The 14,928-nt window shown below is 42.2% G+C and overlaps 2 protein-coding genes across 4 annotated transcripts in view; both read right to left on the bottom strand.

Moving 5' to 3' along the window:
• LOC127044905 (leukocyte elastase inhibitor-like) overlaps positions 1 to 14,928 on the bottom strand; it is a 186,158-nt gene that overhangs the window by 71,914 nt on the left and 99,316 nt on the right. The window lies entirely within an intron of this gene.
• On the bottom strand, positions 1,465 to 11,891 carry LOC127044873 (serpin B10-like). Of its 3 annotated transcripts, none has more exons than XM_050940112.1 (7): positions 11,714 to 11,891; positions 10,944 to 11,060; positions 7,678 to 7,812; positions 7,147 to 7,264; positions 6,004 to 6,146; positions 3,652 to 3,819; positions 1,465 to 2,323 (listed from the first exon to the last, which is right to left on the bottom strand). In XM_050940112.1, exons 1-7 carry the CDS (start codon positions 11,879 to 11,881, stop codon positions 1,919 to 1,921), a joined length of 1,254 nt encoding a protein of 417 aa, XP_050796069.1. In that variant the 5' UTR covers positions 11,882 to 11,891; the 3' UTR covers positions 1,465 to 1,918. The 3 variants fall into 3 exon arrangements, with proteins under 3 accessions (XP_050796069.1, XP_050796070.1, XP_050796071.1); XM_050940113.1 differs by having other exon boundaries at positions 7,678 to 7,800; positions 11,028 to 11,060; positions 11,714 to 11,881; XM_050940114.1 differs by lacking the exon at positions 10,944 to 11,060 and having other exon boundaries at positions 11,714 to 11,881.

Genomic DNA, 14,928 nt, shown 5'->3' with positions numbered 1-14,928 from the left:
TCCCAGAAAAGGTAGGAAATTATTCAAAAAACTCTGTGCTTCTAGTATTTTATTCCACTGTAACTGATTGCTGAATCTGAACAAAGAGCTCCAACACCAAAATGTATGAAGATATGGGTTCTGCATAAACATACTGCATGATAGTTACAGATAAATAATTAGGGCCTGTTTCTCCATTGCCCCAGTGTGACTCCATCGATTTCAGTGAGGTTACTCTGCCATAAAGCTAGAAGAAGGCAATGGAGAACTAGTCCCTAGTACAGGGGTGGGCAAATTTTTTGGCCCAAGGGCCACATCTGGGAATAGAAATTGTATGGAGGGCCATGAGTGCTCATGAAATTGGGGTTGGGGTGTGGGAGGAGTTGAGGGTTCCAGGGTGGGCCAGAAATGAGGAGTTCAGGGTGCAGGAGGGGGCTTCAGGATGGGCAGGAAGAGTAGGGTGTCGGGAGGCATGAGGGCTCTGGCTGGGGGGTGCAGGCTCTGGGGTGGGGTTGGGGATGAGAAGTTTGGGGTGAAGGCGGGTGCTTCAGGCTGGGATTGAGGGGTTTGGAGGGCAGAAGTGGGATCAGGGCTGGGGCGGGGGTTTGGGGTGCAAAAAGAGGCTGAGGGGTGCAGGCTCCAGACAGCACTTACCTCAAGCAGCTCCCGGAAGCAGTGGCCATGTCCCCACTCTGGCTCCCACATGGAGCCATGGTTAGGCAGCTCTGTGCGCTGCCCCATCTTCAGGCGTCATCCCTGCAGCTCCCGTTGGCCACAGTTCCCAGCCAATGGGAGCTGCAAGGGCAGCACTTGGGGCAGGGGCATCATGCAGAACAGAGCCCTCTGGCTGCCCTTACATGTAGGAGCTGAAGCAGGGCCATGCAGCTGCTTCCAGGAGCAGCGTGGAGCGGCCCCCAACCCTGCTCCCCAGCTGGAGTGCCGGAGCAAGGAAAGCCCCAGACCCCATGCCCCAGCAGGGGCTCAAGGGCTGGCTTAAAATGGCTGGAGATCCGAATCTGGCCTGCGGGCCACCTCTGCCCTGGTATGATGCTGGCTGAAAGTAAAATTATTACAAAGCAGATGGTTGTAAGAAAAATGCATTTTATTTCTTATAGTTCACACAATTGATTCTTGTACAATACTTGCCCATTGGCATATTATCTGCAGAGGAAACAGAACACTTGCAAGCTGTCTGCAAACAAGAAAAAATGCCGGTAGAAATGTAAAGATTACAAAACATTTGCATTCAAATGGTTTTATTGCATTGCTAGCCATGCCTATGTTAAGTCAGTATAATTCATGAGACTGTGGGCCACAGCCTCATCTGGTATAATTGGCCTAGCTCCATTGACTTCAGTGGGGGTGGTCCAATCTGCACCTACTGAAGATCTGGCCCTGCTTGTGTACTCTTTGTATGCCTGCATAGGTAATTGTTTTATTCCTGAGATGCATTTCTCTATGTCAAACTTGTTTTTCTGCTTTATAACATAAGAACGGCCCGGCTGGATCAGACCAAAGGTCCATCTAGCCCAGTATCCTGTCTTCTAACAGTGACTAGTGCCAGGTGCCCCAGAGGGAATGGACAGAATAGGTAATCATCAAGTGACCCATCCCCAGTTGCTCATTTCCAGCTTCTGGCAAACTGTATAGTTGTACAGTACTAAGAGTGCAATTTACAGTCATTTAGAAAGCAACCAGTGCATTTTTATTGTGCTTTTGAGAGTCATAGCCCAATATTATCAAGTCCTCTACCCACATGAACAGAAAAGAAAAATTCTTAATGATTTGCATTATTTGTTGTTCCCCAAGCTACAAAGACTGGCCAATAATACAGGAAAGTGAAGTAAAATTACCCAAGCTATTTAGACACTTGAGGTGATGTCTTTGTGGTACAGTCCTGCTGCTGCAAGATCCTGTTCAGCAACAGAAATCTGAGTGGTTACGGGGAGCAGAATCTGCCAAAGAAGAGGATGGTCTTAGTTTTATTGTGCCTGATGAAGAAGAGGAAAGGGTGATCTGCTGCAAACTGAATAGCAGAAATGAGACTTCGTGATGTCATAGAAGCTGCACTGGCAGCTGCAACCTCTGTGCCTTCTTCATTGATCTCCACAAAGCACTTGTGAAAAACATTTGACAAAACCAGGTCATTTTTCTCAGACATCCCTCTGAAATCAGCTCGGTCCTGACTGAAGGCATCTCGCATCCCCATGCTGCTCAAAGTAGATTTGAGGTCATAACTCTCTTCCATTTTCATCCTGGGCAGATACACATCCACTTCAGTTTTCTCCATCATTTCTGAGCTGGTCCATCTGGATAATGTCTCATACGTCAAGTCTCTTTCTAGCTACAGTTAGTTAAAAAGAGAGAATCAAAAATTACACAGTGAAAAAAACTTCTTTAACATTGATGTCCTTCACAGTCCTGAATGGAGAAACTATAGAGATGGTTTACAAATATAGTGAAGATCACTGAAAAGCTTCTGGCTCGTTTACAGGTGTCTTCTCAACTGTAAAACAGTGTGTTTTCTTACAGCAGATTAGTGCAGTAACTGGAAGTTTGAACAGACTTTAAAGCCAGAAGGGATGATCACGATCATCTAGTCTGACATCCTGCACATCATGGGCCACAGAATCATACCCACCCTCTCCTGCAATAGGCCCATAACCTTTGGCTGAGTTACTGAAGTCTTCAAACCTTGAATTAAAGCTACAGAGAATCCACCATTTACTTTAGTTCAAACCAGCAAGTAACACATGCCCCACTCTGCAGAGGAAGGTGAAACCCCCCGGGTCATTGCCAAGCTGATCTGGAGGAAAATTCCTTCCTGATCCTACATAGTGAATACTTTCAGTGTTGAATATTTGTAGCATAATAGCAGCAAAGTCTGATTTACGTAATAGTAGCCCAGTTAATGTATTGTTGTATTTGTTGAGCCTCTGGCATTCTAGCTTATCTGCATGCAATCTACCAGAAAAGTATGACTGTTAATTAATTACACGTATACTTAAGTCACTATTTGTTAGTGGAGTTGTTCTAAGTTATAGTTTTCCTTATTTCAAATATTTATTGTATCAAAATACATTTGGAAATCCGGCCACCTAGTATTTTTTCAAGAGGGGAGCTGGAAAGGAACAATGAAGATGATGGCATTTCCATCATCCCTTCTTGGAACTGATCCAGCAGAGCTTCTCTCCTTGCAAAACTCCAGTTAAAGTTAATGAGAGTCTTGCCAGAGAAAGGGCACTGCCGGCTCTGGTGTCCTTACAGATTAGTGCTAGGAAACCTTCAAAGATTTAGATAGTTGTTTAGTATGAAGTGTTCCCCTCTATCCTGGCTTTTTGTCAAGGGTTCTAGTAGTCTCTGGTTTTGCTTGGGCTGAAAGAACTGCCTTTCTTGGAGGATTTTGGGGCTTCTCTGTCTAGGACTGGATGACAGCAAGAAGTGCAAAAAAGTGTCAGGTTTATGAAAATCTTGTCATAGGTCAAAAAAGGCTCAGGTTCTCTGAGTGTTAGATAATGTTTTGGATCTGTCCTTAAATTTTCCTGAGCCAGATCTTTTCGCTCGTTCTTAATACCAGAATGGAGTGTCACCTACTATCAGACAGCGGCCATATAATCATCTAGGATATAAAAACAATTGAATTCCTTGTATTAATATGATTAATTTCTTTACCATTTCTAGGCCAGTGGTGCCATCGCTGATGTCATCTGGTAGCAGTATGAGCATGCTGAGGTCATTATTGACATATGGGAGCTCAATAATGTGGGTGCGCATTGTTTGAATGTAGGTCCAATTAAATTTCCCTCTCTGGTACATCATCTGCACTGGCTTAGTTGTATTCTGCAACAAACCAAAGGAGGACAAATGCCACTTTTAAAGGATCAGGTGAAAACAATATAGTTAAATATTAGCATTAATTTTTCTTGCCTGTGTTACTTATAATGAGTTAGGTTACTAAAAAGTGATACTTCATAGAACCAATTTATTTGTCACTATTTATGCTGATACACCTCTACCCCACTATAACGCAGTCATGGGGAGCCAAAAATCCCTGTCGCATTATAGATGAAGCCCCATTATATTGGGGTAGGGGCGGCAGGGCTCCAGCGGTGATTTAAAGAGCTCTGGGCTCCAGCCGCTGCAGGGAGTCTGGGCCCTTTAAATGGCCAGTGGAGCCCCACTGCCACAGCCCCGAGATAGGGGCGGCAGGGCTCCAGCAGTGATTTAAAGGGCCCTGGACTCCCTGCAGCAGCTGGAGCCCCGGGCCCTTTAAATCACCTGCAAGCCCCACTGCCACAGTCCCGGGGTAGTGGCAGCAGGACTCCAGCGGTGATTTAAAGAGCTCCAGGCTCCAGCCGCTGCATGGAGTCTGGGCCCTTTAAATCGCCGGTGGAGCCCCGCTGCTGCAGCCCCGGGGTAGTGGTGGCAGGGCTCCAGTGGTGATTTAAAAGGCCTGGGGCTCCCCGCAGGAGCCAGAGCCCTGGACCCTTTAAAGCGCCGCCAGAGCCCCGCTGCTACCGTGCTATATGCGAACATGTGTTATATCGGGTCGCATTATAGCGAGGTAGAAGTGTATTTCAGCCTCTCAGTTTTGATACCGAGATTATGTCTGCACACCAGTTTAAGCCCGGGTTTGAGCCCGGGCTCAAGGCAACCTCTCTTTGTGTCCACACTCCAAATGTGCTAACCTAGGGTTCAGACGTAGGGTTACAGGATCCTGCAGGGCTGGAGGGCCCCAGCCAATGTTAAACTGGGATCTAATGTCTGAGCCCTATTGGTTTCCTGTGTGCTTGCAGCCCTCACTTGACTCGGGACCCAGAAGTCCTCCAGATATATCCCAGAGTTCCCAGCGCAGAGAAGCAGACAGTCAAAGCAGTGGCTGGAAGCGCCATTATTGCCTGGCTGAGCCCATTCCCACTTCCTGCTCCAGCTACTCCTTGCTGCTGTGTGGAGCTTGCCCGGAGCAGGGAGCAAAGCTGACAGGTAGGAGCTGGCTTCTAGTCACTAGGATATTGGGGTCATCCCTCCCTGTCAGCACTTGGTCCCAGTCTGCTCTCTGTCCCTTGCTACCAGCCCCCACCCGGTCTCCCTGGAGCTGCGTCTGCAGGGGCACAGTAAGCACTGTGAGGGTGGTGAGTGGAAGGTAGTCCCAAAACTTTCCTGCAGCCCCCTGGGGATCCCTTATCCCTGCCTCCCGGGATACAGTGGGTGCAGGGATAAGGAAGCCCACAGGGTGCTGGAGCACACTGCACCCGGGCCATGGGGATGCACTTTGCCACTCCACAGCTGGCAGCAGACAGGCTGGGATGTGGGTCTTTCTTCAGGTACCTTCATTTTATGTCAAAATTCAAAAAAACAGACAAGAATAAATAAAAACGCAACCAAAGAAAAACACCTTCATTGAGCTTCTAATTTTAAAAATTAAGAATTGAAAAGTTTCCTTTCAATAGTTCGATAGCCCTGGAGATCGATATCCTAATTCTCTTCACTACAGGTGCACTTGGGTATTTTCCTGCCAATGTAACTTGGCCTAGAGCTGGAGAGCCCAATTCTGAGATTAGAAAAAAGCCTTCTCAAACTGCAGTCATTCTACTGAGACAGCCGCCAAAGGAGCTCATTATGCGGTTTATGTACTCCTGCGTGCCTTGTGGGCACCTGAGTCCTATCAGTAGCACCCTCACAGTTGGAAACAGGGTGGGCAATAGGCTACAGTGTCAACATTACGGGGTATGGGGTATTAGGCCCTTAGGATACATTTACTTTGACTCTGGTCTGTGCACTGCAGTGTGGATCCCAGAGCCCTAGGTTCAAGCACTGGTCAGAAATTTCTTAACCTATTGTTAAAATGCAATGTAGACGCTCAAGCCCAGGGTTCCCTGACACAGGTCAGCTGACTTGAGTCCCACTAACCGGAGGCTGACATTGCTGTGTAAACACAACTTGAAAACAGACCTGAACCCTAACTTTCACTTCTGTGTATTGTCAGTTCCTCTGTTGGTTGCATGACATGGCTTAGTTACATACCTTGTTCATTCTGAAAGGTTGTTCCTTTGTAAATCCATCCTTAAATGTCTTTGCCCAGTTTCCTTTGAAGTAGAGGGCATTGACAAGCACCAGCTTGGTGAGTGAATCAACAGAGTTGACAGGCAGTAGCGCCTGGATTTTACCTTTAGGAAATAGTTAGACAGTCATATATTTGTGCAGCTTTTCTGCTTGGAGTAAATGTAGGAACTGAGTTTTGGAATATGTGCTATTGAGACCATACTTGTAGGGCAGCTTCCTGTCTTAAGAGACTATAGTGAAATATCCTCAAACATTGGGCTGGGCTCTGTGGTCCCCTTCAGTGATTTTGCCCTACTCAAGCTTCCTCTTGCTAGTAATAACCCTGATTGATAGTCTTAATCTACATTCCTCCCATGGACAGAGAAAGAAGACTGAAGAAAAAAAGGAAGAGGTGGGAATGTGTCAAAATAAAAAGAATGCAATGTGGCCCCCAGGAGAGGAAACTAATTTTGCTCATAGATACTACTGTGGTGAGTATGGCCTACACATGATAAAAGTACAGTATAAAGATACAAGAGATTTAGAGTTTATCCCTCTGGCTGCAGAACCTCACCTTAGTGCTGAAACTTCTTCACCCCCTTTCTATTTTTGGAGGAGAAAAGTCCTACAAACTTCTCTGAGGAATTTCAGCAGAATGTACCCTTTCTGTCAGACTGTTTCATGACACTATTTATAACAGAAAATGAAACTCCCGAACATACTGCATGGAATCCCATCAAAATGAAACACATTTTGCTATGTAAGTATTTGTATCAGGCCCAACACTGTGGTATCTTATTGCCTTCAAACACATGAAGGTTAAATTGTTATCATAAATATTTGTGCAAATGGAAAGCAGTAGTCACCAGTGTTTTCCCTTGGGGTGCGAGTAGTGTTATAACTGAAGGGGAATGTCATTTTGGATTTGGTGTTACTGAACTTTCATATGTAGTTATCTGCCTGCCTCCAATTGGGGCAGTGAGGCAGCAGCCATTTTGTGTTTCGGTTCAAATGCAGAATGTAGCAGAATAAATCAACGTTTTCTCTCTCCCCTCATAAACAATTTATGGTGGAAAAATACATGATTTTTCTTTGTAAATGGTAAAAGAACAGTCCCGAGCTCACCTTCAGTCTGGTGTTCAACATTGGAATTGATTTCTCTTCTTACTTCTTCTGCTGCTCCCATGAAATCAACAGCTCGTGGCTCTGTGTGGTAATATTGTTTAATCGATTGTAAATATTCCTTCAAGGCAAGAGAGAGAAGAGTCTTACATATTATTTAGCAATATATCTGTGCCAACTACTGCCAAATAAAAAGGAGAGTTCATGTTATGACACAGTTTACTCGGAGCACAAAGCTCTGTTTTCAGAGAAGCAAAATGTTTTTAGTTATATTTGTTATCAATCATTTACTCGTCTATGATCGTTCATGCTTAGATACAGTCCAGTCAGGAAAAGCAAATAAAAAGAATACCTGTAATTTTGATCTGAGTATCTACAAAGAGTCAGTGAGAAATAAATCTTAAAGGATAATAAACCATTTTGCAGATGTAATTAAAATATTTGCATTTAGGTCTTGTCTGGTTTGTTGTCATAGACCAATCATAAAGATCAGTTGTATCCCTATTACACAGATAGATGAACTGCTTCACCTACTTTATTGAAAAGTGATGATTTCTCTCCATATAACTGGTTGACACTTTTAAGCAGGTAATTTTTAGTGGGTTGGTTAATTTCAGAGCTAAGTGCCTGAAACCTTGCGTGGATGTTTCTTGAGTTCTCCAGATTTGCCTTGAAAGAAGGAAGAAATATTTTGATTATTTATCTGCGATTTCTAGGCAAGTGATTATGAACTTCTAATATCATATATTGCACCTAGCTCCACTGGTGACAGTTGCATGTAATATCCTGTACAGTTAAAGTAATTTTTTGTGAACTGTGTGTTGATTTGAATGAGGGGCACTAAACCTATCAATAAAATCTCCAGACAGTGGACACACCATAGACACTGTGTGAGCAAGAGGGAGCTCTGTAATACACTGAAATATAAAGTTAACTAGAGAGATTATTAAAAAACAAAGCACATGCACAGAGATAGTGATAGTACAGTGTCTGTACAATGCATGGAGACTTAGCTATATGATGTCCATTAGCATTTATGAAAGTCCCATAACCAAAAATTCCCATATATCACATTGAAAGTTTGCCCCAAATGTATAGAACATGTGATAGATGAACTGGTAGTGTTAGGAAACTGTTTGTGTTGTTGCATATGAAGGAGGTAAAATTATGATGTCAACTTATTTAAGGAAGTTAAGCAGGAAGTCAGTAATTTTGGGCACAGTTTTGCAAGGTACTTTTAAGGGCCTCTATCATATCCCCTCCACCCCCGCCCCAGCCATCTCTTTTCCAAGACGAACTGTCTCTGTCTTTTTAATCTCCCCTTTTATAGAAGTTCCTTACCCTTAAGCATTTTTGTTGCCATTCTCTGTGGCATTATCTCTGGCATTATGTAATTTTCTGTCTTATTATCTATCCCATTCCCATTGGTTTCTAACATTATTTTTTCACTGTCTCTACACACTGAGCAGATGTTTTCAAAGAACTAGCCACAATGATACCAAGATCCCTTTCATGAATGTTAACAGCTAATCCAGACACCATCATTTTCTATGTACACCTGGGATTAGTTTTCTGATGCACATTACTTTGCATTTCTCAACATTGAATTTTATCTGCCATTTTCTTGCTCAGTCACCCAGTTTTTTGAGATCCTTTGCAGTCGGCTTTGAACTCTATTATCTTGAATAATTTTGTATTGTCTGCAAACTCACTGTTTACCCCTTTTCCCCCCCAGATAATTTGTAAATATGTTGGACAGCACTGGTCCCAGTACAGATACTCAGGTAACCCTCCTGAGTATCATTTATTCCTACCCTTCGTTTCCTGCCTTTTTAACCAGTTACTGTTTTATGAGAGAACTTTCCCTCTTATCCCATGGCTGCTTACTTTGCTTAAGAGTCTTTGCTGAACAACTTTGTCAAAGGTTTCTGAGAGTCCAAGTATACTGTCCAAGTATACTATATCCACTGGATCACCCTTATCCACACGTTGTTGACCTCCTCAAAGAATTCTAATAGATTGGTGAGGCACGATATCCTTTTACAAAAGCTGTGTTGACTCTTCTCACATATTGTGTCTGATCATTCTGTTTTTTACTATAATTTCAACCAATTGGCCTGGTACTGAAGTTAGGTTTACCAGTCTGTAATTGCCAGGATCACCTCTGGAGTAAGGTGACCAGATGTTAAAGGGAAAATATTGGCACCACCACAGGGGGGACATTTTTTTTCTTCTTCACATCACCTGTCTGGGAATTCGATGATAATTCAGTGGAGAGTCCTTCAGTTGCGGACGGTCTTCGGCGGTATTTCGGTGGCGGGTAATAAACCTTGCCGCCAAAGACAGAAGCAGCCACTGCTGAAATACCACTGAAGACCGTCCGCGACTGAAGGACTCTCCGCCGAATTGCCACCAAAGACCAGGAAACAAAATATCGGGACAACGGGATGCGGGACAAACTCCTCAAAATCAGGACGTCTGGTCACCCTATCTCTGGAGTCTTTTTAAAAAATGCTGTTGAGAGAAAAGTACAGGAAATACACTCCATTAAATTTACTATAGAAAATAAATTAGAGAAATAAAGATTGTTTCAGTGTTCAAAAGCTGCAGGGTGGCTCAGAATTTGGGATCATAGTACATTCATATCCTACAAGCATATGACAGTGAAGGATTTATGAAACAATTTGAAATTTCTAAACACACAGAAAGTTCCCTGCAGCACTTCCATAATCTCAAAATGATGATATCCTGTTGCAAACGATATGAGCTCTGATTGCTAACAGAGAGGGAGCAGTTAGATCTAGACACTGGGCTTTATGCCAGTCTGTATGGTGAGCTCCTACTGGCAGAAAGTAAACCCCTTCTCCACCAGTGGGGTCTTTGGCTTGTCAGCAGAGCCCCAAAGGTGAGTGGTGTTGGCCAGGAAGAGTTTGGCTGTCAAATGTGCTGATTAATTAACACTCTTGACCATCATCTGCTGTCAGGTCTTCTGTATAGCCAGCCACACTTTAAAGGTGCTAACTGTAGGGTAGGGAGTAGTGAAAAGACCATCTCTCCTCTACCATGAGGGAATCCTACCAGTGGCGGATAGGATTGTGATTTGCTCTCCCTTGCACCAAAAATGATGAATCAAGCACACTCCATCTAACACTATAATGACCGATAAAGGACTTTTCAGGGTGCCATGGAAGTATTCTCTAACATGATTTTTATGCCCATTTACACCCAGCACAATAATTTTATCTATACCAGAACATTTCAGCACAGAAGTGTATTTCTTTAGCATTGTCATGGGGAAAATCCCTCACTCTCAAAATCTCACATGCATGTCTCTTGTATGAGCCAATCATATCTTAATTTCACCCAGCACGGCATTTACATGTGTGAGAACAGCCTTGATGCTGTTGTAAGCAGGTATCATGTCCTTAAGAGTGCAGAGCACACTCTAATATTCAATAGCTAGAAATTTAACAATAATAAAAAAGGGAAAACCCACAAATTTAAAAAAGAGAAAGGCAAAGAAACACAGAGAATGGTCACAACTCTGCGGAGTACCTCAAATGAGGAAATGCAAGTCACACCCTTTGCAATTTACATAAATGGGAAGGATGTCTCTCTTGTTGTCTCAGGGACAATATTACAGAAGGAAACCTCTCAGAATACCATACTCATTCATTGTGTACATTTAACAGGAGAAAGGCAAACCAAAGTGAATTCAAACATGGAAGGAAAGGCAGTCTAAAAAAGAAGGGAACATGCCTATAACTTGGACACCTTAGACATTTGTTTTGGTGAGCTACCTTTTTAACGCTGATACATGGATTTGATAGAAGCTCCTCCATTTTGGAATAGGCTCGTCGTGGTTTTATGGTTGTGATGTCAACTCCAGCTCCTCCAACTTTGTTAAAGTGAAGCACCTACAATGAGAATTGCAAACAGAATAGATGCAGTGAGATATAGATCACTTGATATGTAAGAACTTATGGTTAAAGCAGAAGACTTGGGATCAGGAGACCTGGATCTTGGTTCTGTTCTTGCCTCTGCCCCAACTTACTGTGTGGTCTTAGGCTAGTCACGGCTAGACAGCAGTTAAACACCTGTGGCTGGCGGGGTCAGTTCACTCAGGCTTGCGCAGCTTGGGCTGCAGGACTGTAAAATTGTGGTGTAGACACGGGGGCTTGGGCTGGAGCCTGAGCTCTGGGAGGGTCCCTGTGAGGGGGAAGGATCCCATAGCACGGGCACCAGTCCAATCTTGAAGAGGTCTTTTATTCCAGTTTCTGCCTGACTTAATAGTGTGTGGAACACTACCTTTGGGTCTCCTATTAGCATCTTGTAAACACCAAAAGCTACCAATTTTCTAGAAATAAAAAGTATAGCTGCACCATCCAAAATATGTAACAACAAGCTAGCATGTATGTGTTAACGAATTTGGCTCTTTTGGCCCCTATATTCCATCTAATTTAATACAGGAGTCCCTCACCCACATCAGTAAGCACCAGCTGTTGTACACACATTACTCAATAGTAGTGGCATGTCTCAAAAGCTGACATTCTCTGTAGTCCCAGCTCACCTTTGCCATCTGATCTGCAGTGTTGCCTTTGGCTCCAAGGTACACAGTGGCCAGGGTAGTTGAAATACTCCAAGGGGAAAACAAGATATTTGTGTTGGTTTGTGTCTTACACTCATGTTTGAAAAGGTCGAGGGCAAAACCAGTGTTTGCCACACTCAGAGCTTCCATTATTTGAAACCTGGAAAGCGAGAGAAAAGAAAATACATCTCTAGCTGGCAGCTCATTGCATAATGCTGGTGATTGCTACCCAACCCTATTACCTACTGAAGAAATTAAAATGGTTTGAAAATTTCTGAGGCGCAGCTACCCTGAGAGCTAAGCTTTTCAGTGCAGGCAGCTAAATAGTCATTTGGACCTTAGCATGTGCTACGTGTCTGTGTTAAAACACATTTCCCTCACTTTAGATATTTCATAGAGACCCTTCTACAGTATGTGTTAAGCCTTTTCTTTTCAAAAGGCCTCTGATAGAGGATATTGATTCTACTTATAGATCTGACCCAAAGATACCTTGTGGCAATAAGTTCTGCTGGCTTTTTACGCATTGTGTATAGTATTTTGTTTTGAACTGAAGGAAGCTCTGGAAGTTGAAAGAACACATTTCACCCTCTCAGGAGTCTTCAACCAACTGCTATCTGTTATTCCTGCTGTATGATTGGCCATCTGAGTTGCATGTAATTTTCTATTCCTTGATTACACAGTGTATAGTGAAATAGGTAGATGCACACATAACTCCTTTTTTTATAACAGACGAAAGAACGAGAACTTAATAGAACTGAATGGTAATAAATTTAAAGTTATAAAGGAGAAATCTTTACACAATGCACAAATTTACCCATGGAGTTCATTACCACAAGTATTATTGAGTCATCAAGAACTTAATAGGATTCAAGAGAGAATTAGATGGTAATAGGACTAATGAGAACATTAAATAGTTACTTTAGCTATGATAAAAATATTACAAGGTTTAACCCCTCATGGTTCATTGCATATGCCTGCAACTAATGGGGTTAGGAAGAAGCTTCCTCTATTGCAGGTTATTCCATAATTGGCCACCATGGGACTTATTGTACCTTCCTCTGCAGCATCTGGTATTAGCCACAGCTAGAGACCGGATACTAGACTAAATGAACCCCTGATGCAATTGTCTGTGGCAATTCCAATGTTCCTGTTTGTGCAAACAAAAGCCCTTTGACTTGGATGTTTGTGAAGAGTGAATAAATCAGAAACAAACATGGTCAAATTGATCAACCATTCAGAATGTTTCTGAACACTTTGCTATATTCAGTGAGCTAGAATGCCAATTACTATATGTCAAATACCATGAATTCCTTTCTTGTCTTTCAAAAATCTCCTGAAATCCTATCCCTTCTGTGAAACAGTCCAGCTGTAACAATCTGTAGTCACTCTGACTTATTCAGTATTTTATTTTTCTGCATGGTACTCATGCATTTTATTAGATATCCAGCTCTTCAGGGCAAGGATTCCTTTTGGGGGTGGGGAGAGTGGGGAGGAGGTAGTTTACAAATATATACACAATTATTATTTATTATTTGTATTACTTTTTGCAGCCCCAGATATGAATCAGGGACCCCACTGAGGTAGGTACAGCACAAATGCTGAACAAGACAGTCCATGCCCCAGACAGCTTATAATCTAGGTATTTTGATGTAAATAACAACACTAGAATACAGTAATTTTAATATATACACAGGTCCGTACTCTGCCCCGATTAACACATCATCCAGTGAAGTTGCATAAAATATAAGTAGGCTTGGAAGGATTAGATTTTTATCAGTAAACATCAATTTCACTGTACACACAAACTGATGAAAAAAATATTTCCATCAATCATAATCAAAATTACACATATTCAAAGTAAGAAAAATACTTCTTGAGAACATATAAGTGATTTATACTTTTGAATTAGGCTTGGTACAAATGAACTAAAAAAAGAATAATAAAAATAGGTATGGTTTGTTGATTTAAGAATATTTACTTTGTATATTTTGATGTCGACAGCTTGTGTTTTTAGCATAACCTTTGAGCATCAACATCTACTGTCAGGAAACAATTGTCTGACACACACACACACACCCCAATTTCACCCAACAGTGACAATTTAAATCCATGCAAATCTAAAAACATACTAAAAAATAGACACTGATATTATCCAGCACAATTTTAAAAAAAAACAAAACAAATTCTGCCAAATCTAAAGGTAAGTCACAATAGAATTTGACCTTCTTGTGTATTTTTCTGTAAGAGATAAAATTAAAGTTAACTTTCTCTTCTAGACAGTGTCTGCTATCTCGTTAAAATATGTTTCTTATTACACTGCTTCCATCCACAGCCCCTCCACGTATACTTCCTATGCATTTACTAACACCACAGTATATCAATGAGAATGAAAATGTGGAATCTATTGAAGTAATTTTACAATACCTTGTTTTGCTCAAGGATGAAGTCTGGCACTCGATGTATTTCTTGGATTTGTTACAATTCACACACATGGTAGGCTGAATATATAGTGTTTCTTTCACCCCTCCCACAGAAAGATTTCCAGTGACTCAGAATGTTGCAGTTTAGTTTTGCCGAAAGGAAATATCTCTATGGAAGCACTGAGCCATCCCATAAGAGCTGGATGTAAAGGGATGGTGGGAATGATCTCATGTACAGGACTGGCTGCCACATTGTTACCACAGGCATTTCATGGGAACAGGCTAGTAATGACATGAACCAGCACTACTTGAAACAACTTTTGCTTTGCAATGTGTCAATTTCCACATAATGCAATATCTGATCACTTTCTCCCATGAGGTCATCAGTTAATAACTTGCAAGGGAGGGAGATGGAGAAAGGCCTTGTGCCCTTTTTACTGCTCCATAATGTGTGAAAAATACATGAGAGGGTGTTTGTCACAGGGTTCAGGGGAACATATATTTAGATTATAAATATTTGCTTTTTCGTATTAGATACTCAGGTTTTGGCTACCTATTGCAGGAGTAGAACTAGTGAAATTATAAAATCCCAAGAGAGACAAGGGACAGAGGGTTGCTGAACAGACAAGGATTTTTCACCTGACTACCCCCTGTGATTTAAATAGAACAGTTCTTTCTGAGACAAGGGACCTTGCTGACTAACCCTGTGAGTTGTGCTAATTTGCTTCATAACTTTAGAAGTCCATGCGACTTTAACTAACAAAAAGATGGTGACAT

This window comes from Gopherus flavomarginatus, chromosome 2 (assembly GCF_025201925.1).
Source record: "Gopherus flavomarginatus isolate rGopFla2 chromosome 2, rGopFla2.mat.asm, whole genome shotgun sequence".
NCBI classification, from domain to species: domain Eukaryota; kingdom Metazoa; phylum Chordata; order Testudines; family Testudinidae; genus Gopherus; species Gopherus flavomarginatus.
This window is presented reverse-complemented; position numbering and strand designations above follow the sequence as displayed.

What these genes read in the sequence shown, in the direction of transcription:
- LOC127044873 (XM_050940112.1), bottom strand. Translation starts at nt 11,881, where the DNA reads ATGGAAGCTCTGAGTGTGGCAAACACTGGTTTTGCCCTCGACCTTTTC. An exon ending in AATCATCACTTTTCAATAAA is followed by an intron (nt 7,265 to 7,677) that starts GTAGGTGAAGCA and finishes CTTGCCTTGAAG; the next exon opens with GAATATTTACAATCGATTAA. An exon ending in TGTTGAACACCAGACTGAAG is followed by an intron (nt 6,147 to 7,146) that starts GTGAGCTCGGGA and finishes TATTTCCTAAAG; the next exon opens with GTAAAATCCAGGCGCTACTG.